Source organism: Protopterus annectens, chromosome 7.part0 (genome assembly GCF_019279795.1).
Source record: "Protopterus annectens isolate FY-2018-M chromosome 7.part0, PAN1.0, whole genome shotgun sequence".
Lineage (NCBI taxonomy): Eukaryota > Metazoa > Chordata > Ceratodontiformes > Protopteridae > Protopterus > Protopterus annectens.
This window is the reverse complement of record NC_056739.1, coordinates 1,556,389,579-1,556,405,053: the sequence shown is the minus strand read 5'-3', so window position 1 is coordinate 1,556,405,053 and position 15,475 is coordinate 1,556,389,579. Positions and strand designations below refer to the sequence as shown.

Here is a 15,475-nt window from a genome sequence, read left to right as displayed (position 1 = left end):
CTCTCATTTAGGATACCAGAGAAGTCATGCAGCACATCCTCTACATTCTTTTCCAAGTGGTGAGGCTTTAAGGTCTTCTCCTGACTGTTTGGATTATGTTACTGGATATTATGGATGCCTTTTGACACATCAGCTTCTAGAGTCCATATAGGAGGTTTACTGTGGGTGGGTGTCACTTTCATTATAAAGTGTTGGCATTTGGGTTTTGCAGCCCCAGAGTGTTTACCAAGTTGTTGTCCATTTTAGTCAGTCTTGCAGGAAAATGACTTCCATGTATTCCGTTACTTGTATGACTGGCTTTTTGTAACACCATTCAGGTCTCAATGAATTTGTCACTGCAGTGGATAGTCCTATGTGTGCAAATCCTGAGAAAGGAGAACCATAAACTGAGAGAAATCCTTTCCTAACTAGGTAGCAGAGGATGGATTTAATTCATAGGTACAGGGTTGGAAAGTCACCAGTGTCGGTCTTTCACATTCTTGGTCAGAGCCTAAGAATTTGCGCTCCTTGCCTACTGGTTGAGATTGGATTACATTGTCTAGACTTTGACCCTTCTGCATCTTTTGGGCCTGGTGACTTAGTGTCCAGGCTCAGTCTGCCTGCATTTATTTATTTATTTTACATTTGCTTACCACGAAAGGTCCAACTGGGCTAAATGGCCTATTTTCAGTGGAGGCCAGGAGAGAAAAGCTCCATTACAAAGGCATTTTAACAAGGGTAATCCATTATATACACTTACAAGCATAGGTGAGGTGAATTATGCTATACGTGTTACAGACATGAATAGTTTGATATAAAGTGAATAGCATGAAATAGCATATATTAATAAATTAATGCATAACTGGGGAGGAAACAAGCAGAGTGTCTATCAATGGAAACACAAGCATGCTTCTGAGTACCACTACTGCTGCATCTTTTGGGACTACAGCCACAGTCTTTATGGTTTGATTTGCAATACTGAGGATGAGATGGAAATGCACTTTTTGGATTAGTGTGTCAGCTCATGGAATGAACAGCACTGAGTAACCTTGCTTTAGGTGTGGCGTCTTCTGTGAAACTTTACCAGCACAAATCTGTCAAGGTCAGATCACTGTGAATGAAAAGATTTTTTGGGTAAATACCTACATGGAACAAATGTCCTGTTTTAAAAATTGAAAATGTGTAGAGCATCCAAGCCTAGTTTGGGGTACACGTGTTCAGACAGGATGGCTTGCATTCGTCAAGATCAGGGAAGAGAATTTTTGCAGCAAATATGTTTGACAAACACTAGGCAGGATTTTTGCCAGGTCGAAAATTTAACAGTTCACAGATAGCTAGCAACATTTGATGCATGTCTGATGGTTGTTATAGTTTTTTTTTATTGGAAAATTTACTACGTTCCCACAAGATTGATGTTATTGTTTGTGAAACATAGTTAAAGAACAATGACTGGAAAGCAGTTCTGTCAGGGTGTAAATATTTTTACTGTAACACACATTCTAACAAAAAAAATCAGGTGGAGGTGTTATGATAGGGATTAAAGATAATTATGGACCTGTGATTATTACATGTTCAGTAATAACACCAGTATTATAGACTGTGTAACTGTGACAATAGACACAACCCTGGAACATATAACAATTGTTGGTGTATAGATCACCAAAGTCAAGTGCAGATGACCTAGAATTCATAAATTTCTTGCGTGAAACACAGGAGGAAAGAATAATATTAGCTGGGGACTTAAATTTACCAGAAACAGACTGGAATAATATTGATTCAACAACATTAGTAAGGAAATTATTCACAACGTATATTCAGGAACAATTGCTTCAGATTGTAAAATAAACTACCAGGGAAAGGAACGTACTAGATATTGTTTGTGTTCCTAAAGAAATTACTGTTGCTTCAAGTCAAGTTTTGCCACCATTGATGTGCAGTGATCATGGGGGTTATAAAGGTTAATTTCTTGCTAGATAATTCTGTCAAACTGAAATCTAAAACAATGCACACTATATGGAAGCAAAACGCTCACTGTGTAAAACTAACAAGAGTGAGGTGTTTGGTGGAAAAACTGCAGATGGAATGTGGAAAGTTTTGAAAGAGAAATTTTTTGAGTGCAAAAAATCAAAAAAAAGTTTAACATCAGGATCTAGGCATTCAACATCAGGGGGATATATTTCCATAACAACAAGATATCTGATTAAGATGAGAGAGAAAACAAATATTAGAAATGGAAGAAAGGTTGAACTACAACTTTGAAAACTGAAATCAACAAGCTGGGCAAACTGATTAAGCATAGTGTGAGACAACATCAAGTAAAATTTGAAGAAAATTTATATAAAGATATTGAGCATAATAGGAAATCTTTTTATAGATACATAAGCTGTGGAAGGAGTAAAGACGCACAAATGATAAATTGAGTGAAGATTCTAAAATTTATTCTCAGACACAGCATATTATAGATATATTTGCAAACTCTTATGCAAAACAGTTTGGCTCCACAAAAGGGGTAATATATTGTCCTAGTGACATCCAGGTAACCCCAGATACTGGAATCAAATTAGATTATATTGAAAACGAACTGTGTAAACTGGATCCAAACAAAGCACAGGGAGGAGATGGACTTTGTAACAATGACCTGAAAATACTTCAGCAAGAACTTACAGTACCATTATATCTATTATTCACTAAGCCATATAAATATGGGGAGATTCCTCAAGATTGGAGACATGCGCTTATTAAACCTGTCTTCGAGGGAAAGGGGAGTAGGACAAACTCCAAGTCACATAAACCCTTAAGTCTACTTTTATGTTGTGTAAAAATAATAGAGAAGGTGATATTGGATACGTTACTGTCAGAGCTGGATAGTTTGGGACTTGAAACCATAAATCAGCATGCATATGTTGAAAACAGATCTATTACTACCTGTAACATGATGTTCTGTAACTATAATAACAGCTATGAATGAAAAATTGTGCTGTGATGTAATTTATCTAGATTTAACTTCAGCATTTGACAGGGTCATACTCAAAACGCTGATCAATAAATTAGTATAACTAAGTATTGATGTACTCTTGATAAGATGGGTCGCTGCATGGCTTAAAATAGGACATGGCAAGTATCATACAGCAACTGGACAGAAGAAATCCTTGGTTACAGTCAGGATGTCTCACAGGTCTCTGTCCTAGGCCCTTACTTGTTTAAATTGTATCTTTCAGACTTAACTTTTTCATCTGAGGTTTTCTACTGTCTATGTGCAGATGACCTGAAATTGGATAAACTGATTACATGTGTTACAGATAAGGCATGTCTGCAAAATAACTTGACTAAATCGACCATTTAAGCACAGGAGAATAATATGCTGATAAATGCATCAAAAACTAAGCATACGAGATTTGGTAGGCATAAATTGAAAGGTGAATATTTAATACAGCACACAGCGATTGAAACTGTAGACTCATTTAAGGACCTTGGTATATGGGTAGATTCAGCTATGAGTTTTTCTAATCATATCAACCAATTGGTTAATGATAGTTATAGAACTATAGGTTGTATAAAAAGATTTATAAAGTCTAGAAAATCAAAAATGATGAAGTCATTGTTAGTTACATTAGACCCAAACTTGAGGATGGAATAACAATATGGAAACCCTATAAGAAAACAAGCATGAGTAAACTGGAAAGAGTACAGCGGAAATACACCAAGGGCATCCATGGATGTGAAAATTTAAGTTATTATGAAAGACTAAAATATCTGCTTGTACAGTGTTTCTTATAGATATCTAAGAGGAGCTCTTATTCAAGTATATAGGACATGTAGAGACAGCTACCTCTGGGAATGTTTGGGGTTATCAAAAAGTACTAGAGAATCATCATACAACTTAGGTAGAATAATCTGTAGGAATGAGAAGTGTACTAATTAGTTCTTTGACAGAGTAGCTGATGCATGGAACAGACTACCAAATTACATTAAAGCAAGTACTAGTTTAGATATTTTTAAGAACAGCCTGGACACTTATTATGGGAACAAGTGTTATGGTATATAAGCAAACTAGATGGGCTTTTAATGCCCTTGCTTGAAATATTTGTATGTATGTATGTATAAGCAAGGCCCCTTCTTATAGCAGCCAGTATAGTTAGAATATGTCCATTACTTCAACATGCTTCTGACTGAGGGACATGTCAGTGTGATGACTAGACTGAATGGAGTGTACACCCAAGATGATGATGATTTTCAACACCAGTTTTTATTTGGAGGGGGGCTCTGAGATGAGCAAGAGTTGGAGTGGGCTGTGTGTATCTTTTAGTATGAAATAACGGTTTCCAGAAGTGTTAGCTGTTTTCATCTGTTTTGCATTATGAATTGTTGCATCTGCTTCTTAATGAATGTTGCTGTGTCTGTTTCATCCTAGGCTTCTGTTAAGCTGTCCGCTGAAAATAACTTTGCTATGAATGTGAATGCAAAAACAAAGGGTCGAACAGGGTTGAAAGTTGTTATGAAAGCCACTAGTCCTGCTACCAAACCATTTGAAGATGGTGCCTCTGAACTTTCAGATGAAGTACAGATTCAGGTATAGTGGACTAATGCATCACTGGTTAAAATGTGTTCTTTTATACCTGGGTAATGAAGCATGTACTTGTCTGTCTAATGGGCAACACACAAAATTAAAGCATTTGCAATCTTCCGGTATTCCAGTAAGACAGAGTAACGTACAGTCATCGGAACTAGTTTGTTTGAATGTGGGTGGCATATAGCTACTTTTACTTTTGTTTACACTATTCTCTAGATTTTGACAAATGTGTGTTCATTTTCTTTATTTCAGAAAATAAACTGCATAGTTATACAATTCCAGATTTTTTTTCCTACTCTTATTAGTCATCAGAAGAGTGTGTGACATTTCACACATTTGTTTTTGTTGCATTTTACCTTCGCTACTGTAAGCACTTGAACTGCAAGACCTTTTGGAGATGTAGTTGCCAAAGCTGGTCTGTACAGTCCTTTCTCATCTAGATAGCCCTGACACTTTTTATATTTTTCAAAGGTAGTTTGCATCCTTCATTTTATATTTTATAAGTAAATACTAGGTTATTGGTCTGCAGGCTATCACAAGCCTAGCCAATAACCAGATGTCAGAACCAAACCATGTACCTTGTATATGTTCATAGGTTCATAGGTTCATACTAGGCTATCTGCCCTAGGGCATTTATAAGCCTAGCCAGAGTGTGTGTGGCTTTCACCACCCCTTAGGATGAGAATACTATACCTATTAGTTTGCTGTGCCTCTGTCCAGCAGTGATACAGAGATGATTCCCGGGGTAAACCTACGATCTCCCATCCACTCGTCAAGATTTCTCTTGAACAGAGTCAGTGAGGTGCTCTGCCTCACATGGACTGGGATTCTGTTCCATAGTGTAGGGAGTCTCTGGGTGATGAATCTGTCCCTCCAGCACGTCCTATTTATATCCGTGTTGAGGTTTAAGTCTCTTGCTCTCGTGGCTCTGGTGGATTTGGATTTTTGAGGTGGAGCATGTCCATTAATTCGGGTTGGACATGGCCTTGTATGTCAGGCACAGATCACCTCTGAGCAGACGGTATGCGACTGAATAGAGCTGGAGTTTCTTCAGTCGGGCATCGTATGACATATGTTTGAGCCCCTTTATCCTTTTGGTGAGGAACTTTTGGGGTCTTTCCAACTGCTGCAGGTGTCGGGTAAGGTACATTCAATGGGCGTTGTACTCAATCATTGGTCTTATAAGTGAAGAGTACAGGAGTACAATGACCTCTCCTGATCTGGATGTGAATCCCTTCATGATCAGGTGGGCAATGTAGAAGGTCTTCCTAACCACTTTGGCAATGTGAGTGTCAAAAGAAGAGAGGTTACTGTCAACTTGGGTCCCCAGGTCCCTGATAACTTCTTCCGTGTTTAATGGATTACCACCTATGTGATAATTAGGGGTTACCTTGTTTTTCCCAAAGGGTATGACTATACATTTTTTGGCATTTAGCTTAAGGCCATGGCTCTGGCACCAGTTATCCATTTCTATGAGACCTTTCTGGAGGATGTCTGTGTCTGATGGAGTGTCAATTATGGTGCCCAGTTTGCAGTCATCTGCAAATTTTGTCAGCCACAATCCCCCTATGTTTGCCTGCACTTCAGAAAAATAAATGCCAAACAAGAGGGGGCCCAGGACTGAGCCCTGTGGGACACCGCTCGTGACCGGCTTAGAGTCTGACATGGCACCAGCAACTCTAACCCTGTGTGTTCTGTCCTTGAGCCAGTTTGCAACCCATCTTGTGACATATGGGTTTACATCTAAGCTGGTGAGCTTTTCTATGATGCCCGAGTGGGGTATTGTGTCGAATGCTTTTGCTAGGTCAAGGTAGGCTGTGTGAACTGCCTTACCCTCATCTGAGGTAAAGACCTTACCCATTATGCCACTCCTGCCTGATTTTTATGTCTGGGGCTGGAAATGCCTTTCAGGAACAAAATATTGGTCCCCACAGGCAGATGCAGTTAACACTGCTTGTTCATTATACAGTGAAATGTCCTTCTATTCATCTTTTGTAGTATTCTTTACATGAGGGAGTTGCTTGTGCAGTCGACCCAGCATCTGCCAGTATACCAAAGTCTTACTACTGTAGGGTAAGTGGTACATCTGTCTAGGCAGCTATCGGATGTAGGCCATAAAAGTGACGCACGTACCATCCTCTGAACTTCTTTGCCACCAGTCGGATCGCCAGTCCCGGGCGTCCCTATTTTTCCAGAATTACACATTTCTACTAAAGATAAATGCCCCATTGGGGAACCTTTTGTGTCATTTGCTGCTGTATTTTCCTTGCTTAGAGTTAATGTCATCCAAGAAAGGGAAGTGTGATTGTGGAAGACAGATTCTACACCAAGGATAAGTCACTCGGTGCCATTTTTATCTTAGGCAGCACCATGACCATAAAAACTGTTCTATTTGCCAGTCTTTCATTCCTAAGACCTTTTGTAGCCAACTTTCATCCCTTGCAATCTACTAAAAGCATGATGGAGGGTTCCTCTGGCCAGATAACCGAGCCTACCAAATGGAAGGCAAAAAGGCCTAGCCCCAAAGCTGAAGCTGTGTCCGTCCCCATGGAAGTCTCTCCTGAGGTGCATCATAGCCTGGAGACACACACTGCTTCAGATCCAGATCCTCAGGCCAAGCCAGTTTTACAGGTCACTTTAGAACCAGATGCCAGCACATCCAGAGAGGCTTCACAGACACCAGATATCAGTGTTCTTGGGGAACCAAGGCTCATTCTTTCGGAAGGCCCTAGGGAAATCACGCAGATCATAGTGAAGGAAGAAGTTGACTCAGATGTGCTTGAGTGCAGGCCTATGTCTGACCCCCTACTTTGCATCGGATGGATGCTCCTGCTAAGAAAAAGCAAAAAGCCAAGCATTCCTCCCCTCCTCAAGACCCTCAAAAAGAGTGGCAAAATTTTGCCCAGGGATTATTCAAGGCCTTCATGGCCTTAAGGCCTACCTCTGGGTCGCCTTCCCCTCCTTTCCCCTAGCCTACCTCCCCTGAAAAAGGGTCAAACAGCAGCCTACTTCAGAGGAAGATTCTTACTCTGATGAAGACAGTGATTACTTAGCCTACTTCTCACAAATACCTTCCCCTTTAGACTACACTTCTCTAGAGGAAGATTCTAATGGGATGGACTCTCCTTTGGAGGAGATCTCATTCAGGGAAACCCTTTTAAAAATGAGAGACCACTTAAAATGGGACAGCTCTCAAATGCCTGAGCTACAAAAGAGATATTACGACCCCCTCCAGGTTGAGGCCCATAGCCCTTCGGCCAGCTGTCTGGTTATCCCTGCTTTCCTAGATTCCTTTGCTTCCCCCTTCTGTACACCCTGACTCACAGCCTCCGGCCCCTAAGAATCTGGACAGATATTGTAAAGTCCCAGTAACTGCAACTTCCTATTTAAGGCTCCTGTGGTGGACCCCTTCGTCATCTCTGTAGAATCTAACAAGGCTTCAAGGTCTCTTTCTTCCACTTCTCTCTTCCTCTCTGACAAAGACAGTGGACAACTAGAGAAACTGGGGAAGAAAATTTACACTTCAGGGCTTTGAATTACTAAACCCATATGACCAAGTGTTCCCTGGAATTTATGTCACAATTATATGAAATAGTATCTGACATGCCTGATTCAGAAAATAAAGGCTTGGCCTCTTCCTTAATTGCTGCATCCTCGCACATGGCCTGACACTCCATAACATGTTGCTATGATGCTGTTGAGGCTTCCTCCAGGGCTGTAGCTTCTGCTTTAGTACTAAGAAAGTTTGCTTGGTTGAGACTTCAGCTGCTCCCCGAGGGCATCAAAGTGAAGCTCTTGGATGCTCCCCTTGACAACTCTGCCCTATATGGCAAGTCTTCAGCTGATCTCAAGTCACTGCAGGAAAAGAGCAAGGTGTTAAAAGGCCTCAAACATATTCTGATCTCTCCAGTTCCAAAATTTCACAGGAACTGCCCTTCAAAACAGGTCTTCTTCCACAGGCAATCCCAGCCCTCCCAATCCACACCCTCTAAGGGGAGCAAGAAACCTCATCACTACTCAGCTCCCTCCTCTGCCCATGCTACCAAGCAGCCCCTTTCTGACAGAGCAGGTGGCTCATGGCTCCTCCGGACTCCCTTGCACTACCCCCCACGCCTATCTCTGTCCCTCCCAGCCTGGGAATCCATAACACAAGACGCCCGGGTCCTGTACATCATAAAACATGGATATTTGTAGCTTGGCACATAGTGCCTCCATTCAGGGGTATCCCACAACCACCTTCAGATCAGATACCCCATTTTCCCCAAGTATTAGCAGACCTGCTACAACAGAAAACCATACAGTCAGTGCCCACACCCAAAAAAGGAGCAGGCTTCTACTCTCGTGTGGTCCTAGTTCCCAGAAAGGAAGGCCCCTGGAGACCTATCCTAGACCTTTTCTTCAACACTTTCCTAAAAGTTCCTTCCTTCCTTCAAAATGCTCACCCTTCAAATCCTGTTTCCCTTTATCCTCCCACAAGCCTTTCTGGCATCCATAGACATCAAAGACGTTTATCTACATATTCCCAATCATCCCAAGTTCAGGAAATTTCTATATTTCTCTATGGGATCTTGGCACTTTCAGTTCTCAGCGTTGCCATTTGGGGTTTCTGCAGCCCCAAGAGTCTTCACAAAATGTTTAGTTCCAGTAGTCACTTTCTGCAGACTCCAGGACATTCAAATCTTCCCTTACCTGGACGACCTCCTATTCCAGACAAACTCCCCAGAGGAACTGTTGAGGAACCTCCACTCAGCCATTGTCATCATACAACATCTAGGATTCAGTATCAACTTAAAAAAATCTTCCCTCATCTCTTCTCAAGATCATTTCTTTCTGGGCTGTAGATTCCAAACAGACAAACTGTTAGTGTCTGTTCCACTCCAAAAAGCTCAGGAGCTCTGTCAGACCTTTTCAGAGATCCTTCCACTACACCACTTAGGCAATTGCTCAGAATCCTAGGACTGATGGCTTCCACCATCCCTATGCTGCCCCTGCCATATGACTCCACATGAGGAAGTTTCAGTGGTTCTTGAAGTTTGTGTGGAGACATGATTATCCTCCGGAATTTCTAATCTCACTCCTACCTTGCTTAAAGAAAGAGTGCCTATGGTGGATACAGCAAATGTCCATCAACCCAGGACTCCCCATTCACCTATTGCTCCCAACTCAAGACCTGTACATAAATGCTTTGGGCACAGGTTGAGGGGGTTGTGCTGGGCCCACATACTGTTCAAGGCCAATGGTTTCCATCTCAGGAAAAGGACCACATGAATGTAAAAGAGATGAGTGCACTGATGCTAGCAATTCATTCCTTTCAATCCCTCCTCAACCCATGATGGCTGCGGATCTACACCGACAACATGACTGTTCTGTAGTGTGTAAACAAGTCGGGGGGGGGGTGAGAAAATCCTACCTCGTGTGCAGATTAGCCTTACAGGTTTGGGAGCTAGCCCACCAACTTCAGATTTCCCTTCAGGCAGTCTACATCCCTTCCAATCAGAACTCTGTGGCAGACACACTGAGCAGACCCCACAACACAGGCCCACAAATGGATGCTTCACAGGGATGTGTTCTTGGACATAGTCCACCAGTGGGGTATTCCTCAAATAGACTTGTTTGCCTCCCCTCTGAACAGGCAACTTCCAAAATATTGTGTCAGAGAACCTCACTTTCTGTCATGCAAAGTGGACGCCCTATCAATATCCTGGAAGGGGAAGTTTCTATATAAATTCCCTCCCTTCCCACTCATTCCGAAAATCCTGCTGATGATCCAACTGTGCTAGAGAAACTGACCCTTGCTTCCTTCAAGCCAGCTTCCTCTAGCTCCTTAAAAAATAGCACCTGGAAAACTAGACCTACAGCTAGCTTTAACTTCCGCCAGAAGGTCTCCGAGCTCCAGACCCTGATGGCTTCAACCCCCTTCTTGGTCTTCCACAAAGATAGGGTTTCCCTCTGCACCAACCCCTCCTTTATGCCCAAAGTAGTTAATGAGTTGTCTTTAAACCAACCTATTCATTTACCAACCTTTTTCACCTCTCCCCAAAACAATAGTGAGAGGATTTTACACACACTTGATGTGCATAAACAACTCAGATTTTACCTTCACAAAACTAAACCTATCGGGAAAATCTGACCAGCTATTTGTTTCTTTTCACCCCAGGGCTCTGGGGATTGCCTGTGTCCAAACAGACCATTTGTAACTGGATTTCCAAATCCATTATTTTTTGCTTTGCCTACCATGGAAAAAACCCTCCCTGCTTTATCAAAGTTCACTCTACCAAAGCAGTGTCCTCCTCTGATGCTTTTCTCAAGGGACTAGACACCAATTCTATCCTCGAAGCAGCTATCTGGACCTCTGTCCACACCTTCACCAAACATTATAAACTGGATTCCATTTACAGATCTAGGGCTGGGTTTGTCAGGGCCATCCTTCATGGCTTCCTGCAAAATTCTTCAGCTAACTCCACCTCCCTCTCTGCATGAATTTTGGTATTATCCCTCATGCAAAGAATACTGCAAAAGATGAATAGAAGGACGTAGAATAGTTGTGTAAGAACTTGCCATATCTATAGATGTTCTTCTCTTCTCTGTTGCAGTATTCTCTCCTACCCCACTTCCTGTTGTTCTTGAATGTACTGACACTATTCCTTGGACTGTCTCTCCATCTGGGGCTTCACTTCTGAGGATGGCGCACGTGTACGTCACTTTTATGGTCTACATCCGATAGCTGCCTATGTGAGAGGTACTGCGCACCCTGCAGTAGTAAAAGACTTCGGTATACTGGCTGGTGTCGGGTCACCAGGGAAGACAACTCTGTCATGTAAAGAATACTGCAACAGAGAAGAGAAGTACATCTATCATTATGAAGCAACCATATTGCAGTTCATCTTTTCTGCTATGTTTATTTTGCTTGCAGTATGATAATATTTTGGCCTTGTTTAGTTTTGAGACTCTATTTCCCAAGGAACTAATAGATAAATCATGATGCAGAAGAAAGCACTCTGTTTAGAATTAAATTTTCAAATGTGCAAAATGTTTGCCTTTTTTAATTTCTCCACGTCTTTTGGGTTTCTAATACCATGATGGGAATGGACCCCATTCGTAAGTCAAAGTACGATTAAAGTTCATGAAATTAGTATTGTTTCACTCTTTGATGTTCGCCAAAGGTGCTCTTCGGCTCCCGCAATGTGCCCAGTAATGATTCCTTCTGCAATTTGTATGGTGTTACATGAATTGGTAACATATCTAAATATGATTGTAAATTCTTTTTTATAAGACCAGTTTTTCCTACTACTACTGGAACTGTCTGGGTATCTTTCTTCCACATGGCTCTCGTTTCTGCCTGCAGATCCAGGTATTTTATGACTTTGTGTCTCTCTGTACGCAAGACACTGTTGTCACTGGGTGTGGCGATTTCACTGATCAATGCTACTTTTGTCTTCTTTTCTTGGACCACTGTATCCAGTTTTTTTAGCATCTGTCTTTTGAACCGTTGTCATTGAGTGATCCCATGTGATGTAAACTTCATCATTTTCTATGATTCTTTCTGGCTCATGTTTCCAGTGTTTTTCAGCCACTTCGATACCATATTTGCACAATCTCCAGTGTAACAGTCTCGCCACATTATTATGCCTTTCAGTATACAGTCCCTCTGTCATTAGTGCATCGCAACCAGCAACAAGGTGTGTGACTGTTTCCAATTCACTTTCTAGTTGTCTACTGATGTACTATGTTCTTCCTCTGTAAATATGTTTGTAATTAATTGCTATGTTAATCAAATTGTTAATTGTTATGTAACCCAATGTAACCACTGTCTGTTTATTTTAACTGTGGAGCTTTTCTCCCCGGGCGTCTGCTGAAAATGGACCTATGTTCAGTCGGACACTCCCGTTGTTCTGAAATATTTTGTTTGGCCAGCACTGAAGTATGTGACGTAATATATCATGTAAGCTAGTGCTAACGGCGCTATGTGGTCTCATAGTTGGTATATTTAAGTGGAGGGGGGGGGGCGCAGTAACGTTAAAGTATGTTTTCCTCTTTTTTTTTTCTTTTTTTTTTTGTGTGTACTGTAGCAGTTGGGAGGGGTAGGTGGCCAAACAAAACTTTTCGGGGTTGTGTAATTCGATATTCTGAGCGGTCTGTTAAATAAATGTTCGCTTAAAAGTGTTCGAGTATGTTGTACTCGCCATTTTAAGCGTTCGTTTATTTAACATAGACCCTTGAAAATACTGCAGCTTTGGGTGTCAGTAATGCAATTCATTATAAAGCAACATAGAGGCTGTGGATTGAATATTACTCATCACAGTAAGTGTTTATCTAAGCTTACTTAAAGTAATAAAAAGGACTAAAACCACCCCAGAACCAAAAATGACTGCTACTGGAATCCTCAAGGATCTGTACTTGGATCAGTTTTCTTCACTGTGCTTTCACTTTTTGTCAACAAAGATGATACTGTATTTGTCTGACAGCTAGTGCAGAAGGTTAAGGCTGTGAGCTGCTAACCTGTTTCCTGCAGTCCATGGCTTGATTCCCTCAGTCCGTATTTGCCTACTAGGACTCTGAGCAAGTCACTTAAGCAGACAGTGCTTCATGGCTGAATTTCAAAAAGGTCTAGGTGGAACAATGCTCTACCATAGTTAACAAATGCAAATAAAGTATACTGATGATTAAACTCAGCATTGGCCCAGATAGTCCAGATGCTGAAGTACACCAAGTATTCAGTAAGTTAAATACCACTTGGCAGCTGTTCTCACAGCTGATTTTGTATCATTTCAGACCTAAGCCTTATTTTTGAAGCAGTATTACTTTTTCTTTCTCCATAATATTCAAATATGCTTAGATAATTGTATGTGCATATATATATATATATATATGTTTTTGCCTATCTGTGATGTAATCATGCTTTTTTCTTCTATTGTTGTTGTTTGGATATTTTACTGTGATTTATTTTGCTACTGGCATGTTTTCAAGATCATATATGTATGTTATTTTAATTATGTGTTATGGAGCTTTTCTTCCAAGGCCTCCACTGAACATTGGATTTATGTCCAGTTTGACATTCCTGATAATAAAATGTCAAATAATAAATATTTAAATTGCTGACAATGAAAGCACCTTTCCAAGTTGATTTATGACAAGTATAGCAGCAGGTATTAGGTTCTATAAATATAGAAATTATTCTGATGTTGACCATTATTTCCAGTCCTGCCTAGGTTCTCCTTTTCAGATACACTTGAAAATGTTTGCTTGGTGGTATATACACTCACTGTTAGCACTGGTCTGAGATGTCTAGAATGTTCCTGCTGAGAGTCTAGCAGTTAGAACAGAGGATTCAGGCGCTGAGCTGATAACAAGCCACTTTCTGTAATCAGGGGTACAAGTTTGATGCCTTCTGCCTCCATATGGCTGCTGTGTGACTGAACAAGTCATTTAGTCAGACAGTGTTCCTGGGTCATCTCCTTAAAAAGGATATTTTGTCCATTCAGCTTACCCATTTAACAAATAGATAAAAATACAAAAAAAAAAAATGTCATCAACAACCCTCAGATGCTTCTTTCAGGCTGTTCAGTTTATGGCAGACTATACACGTATACCAGAAGGAACTGCTCTTTAATGCTTTAATTTTAGTAGCTTCATATCTGTCACTTAGTTTCACCTTCAGCATTTTATTTAGAAGTGGCAAGCTGGGGATGGAGGTCAGTTTGTCTGTGTCTCAGTTAATGGTATATTTTTCAGCATCACATATTATGTTGTCCAAGTGTAGGAACAGTTCCGTCCTAGCCCTGTTTTTCCCTTTACTAATTGGATTCCAGTTTGCCATGATTGCCAGGGTACTTTTGCACCCACTATGGAATGCTGGTCAGAGCTGTCCAGGAATGTTTTTTTTCATTGATTTTTTTCCCCGGGTGTCAGAGTATCTGTGACCTAAATTGAGAGGTACTTTACATGTTATGATCTGCTGTACTGATTTTGGAAGTATATATTTTTCTGTGTAGAATGGTGGAAAATGGAACTTTGTGACTAAACAGGCAAGTCTTCCATGTTCCCTCTCCCAGGATTGACTAGAGTTAAATGTACCTGAATTTTTTTCTTTTTTCTGATAATATATCGTTTTCTTGTAGCTGTTGTTGATCATATTGATCACTGCTGCAGTAACATTAGTTATATGGGTTGTATGTTCTATAGGATATAAGAGCTGGCCAGCTTCCAAAATTTAAGGCACCTTCCAAATGTCCAAACCCTTAGTTTGAGTTGAGCTGACTAAAAAAAGACTGGTTTGGGATTCAAGCCCTTCAGAGCTTTCTTTCTGTTGAAGAGAGTGCTCCTCTGTGGGCTTTCAAGAATCGATGGTCGGCTTGTGCTGTTCCTTTGCTCGACAGATAAGTTCCCTTTTGGGAAGAACTTTTCTCATAAAATATTTATTATTTTAATGTACTTTCCTGTTTTGGAAAGTTATTTTTTAGCTAGGAGTTACTGTTTTAATGGACTATCACTTCCCTATTCATCCAGACTTCAGGCATTTAAGTTTTTATGTGTTAGTGTTTGGATCATATTTTCAATTTTCTGCCTTACCCTTTGGACTATCCACTGTACCAGGAGTGTTGCCAAAGTGTCTGGCTCGTCATAGCTCATTGCAGCCTACAAGGTATCCTCATTTTTCCATGTTTAGATGACTTGCATATATTTGCGGTCTCTTTCAAAGTGTCAGGAATTTCTTATTTGGGTAAGAGATCTCTTACACAAGCTGGAATTCCAAGAGAACATTCAAAAGTCTTTTCTGATCACTTCACATAGGATTGTGCTCCTGAGGTGTGTGCTAGACACTTCATTTCAAAGAACTTTTCTTTTACAGGAAAAAAATGGATTTACATCTAGATCTGTTTCTAAGGATTTTTACTCAGAATTCGGTCATTGTGAGGGAATGCCTCA

At 40.7% G+C, this 15,475-nt stretch overlaps 1 protein-coding gene across 3 annotated transcripts in view; it reads left to right on the top strand.

Moving 5' to 3' along the window:
- Positions 1 to 15,475, top strand: part of NUP210 (nucleoporin 210) — a 2,490,054-nt gene that overhangs the window by 1,666,322 nt on the left and 808,257 nt on the right. For all 3 annotated transcript variants that reach the window (XM_044078102.1, XM_044078101.1, XR_006365597.1), the window contains one exon: positions 4,391 to 4,549. In XM_044078102.1, the coding sequence (XP_043934037.1) occupies positions 4,391 to 4,549 (159 nt within the window). The remainder of the gene's footprint in view (positions 1 to 4,390; positions 4,550 to 15,475) is intronic.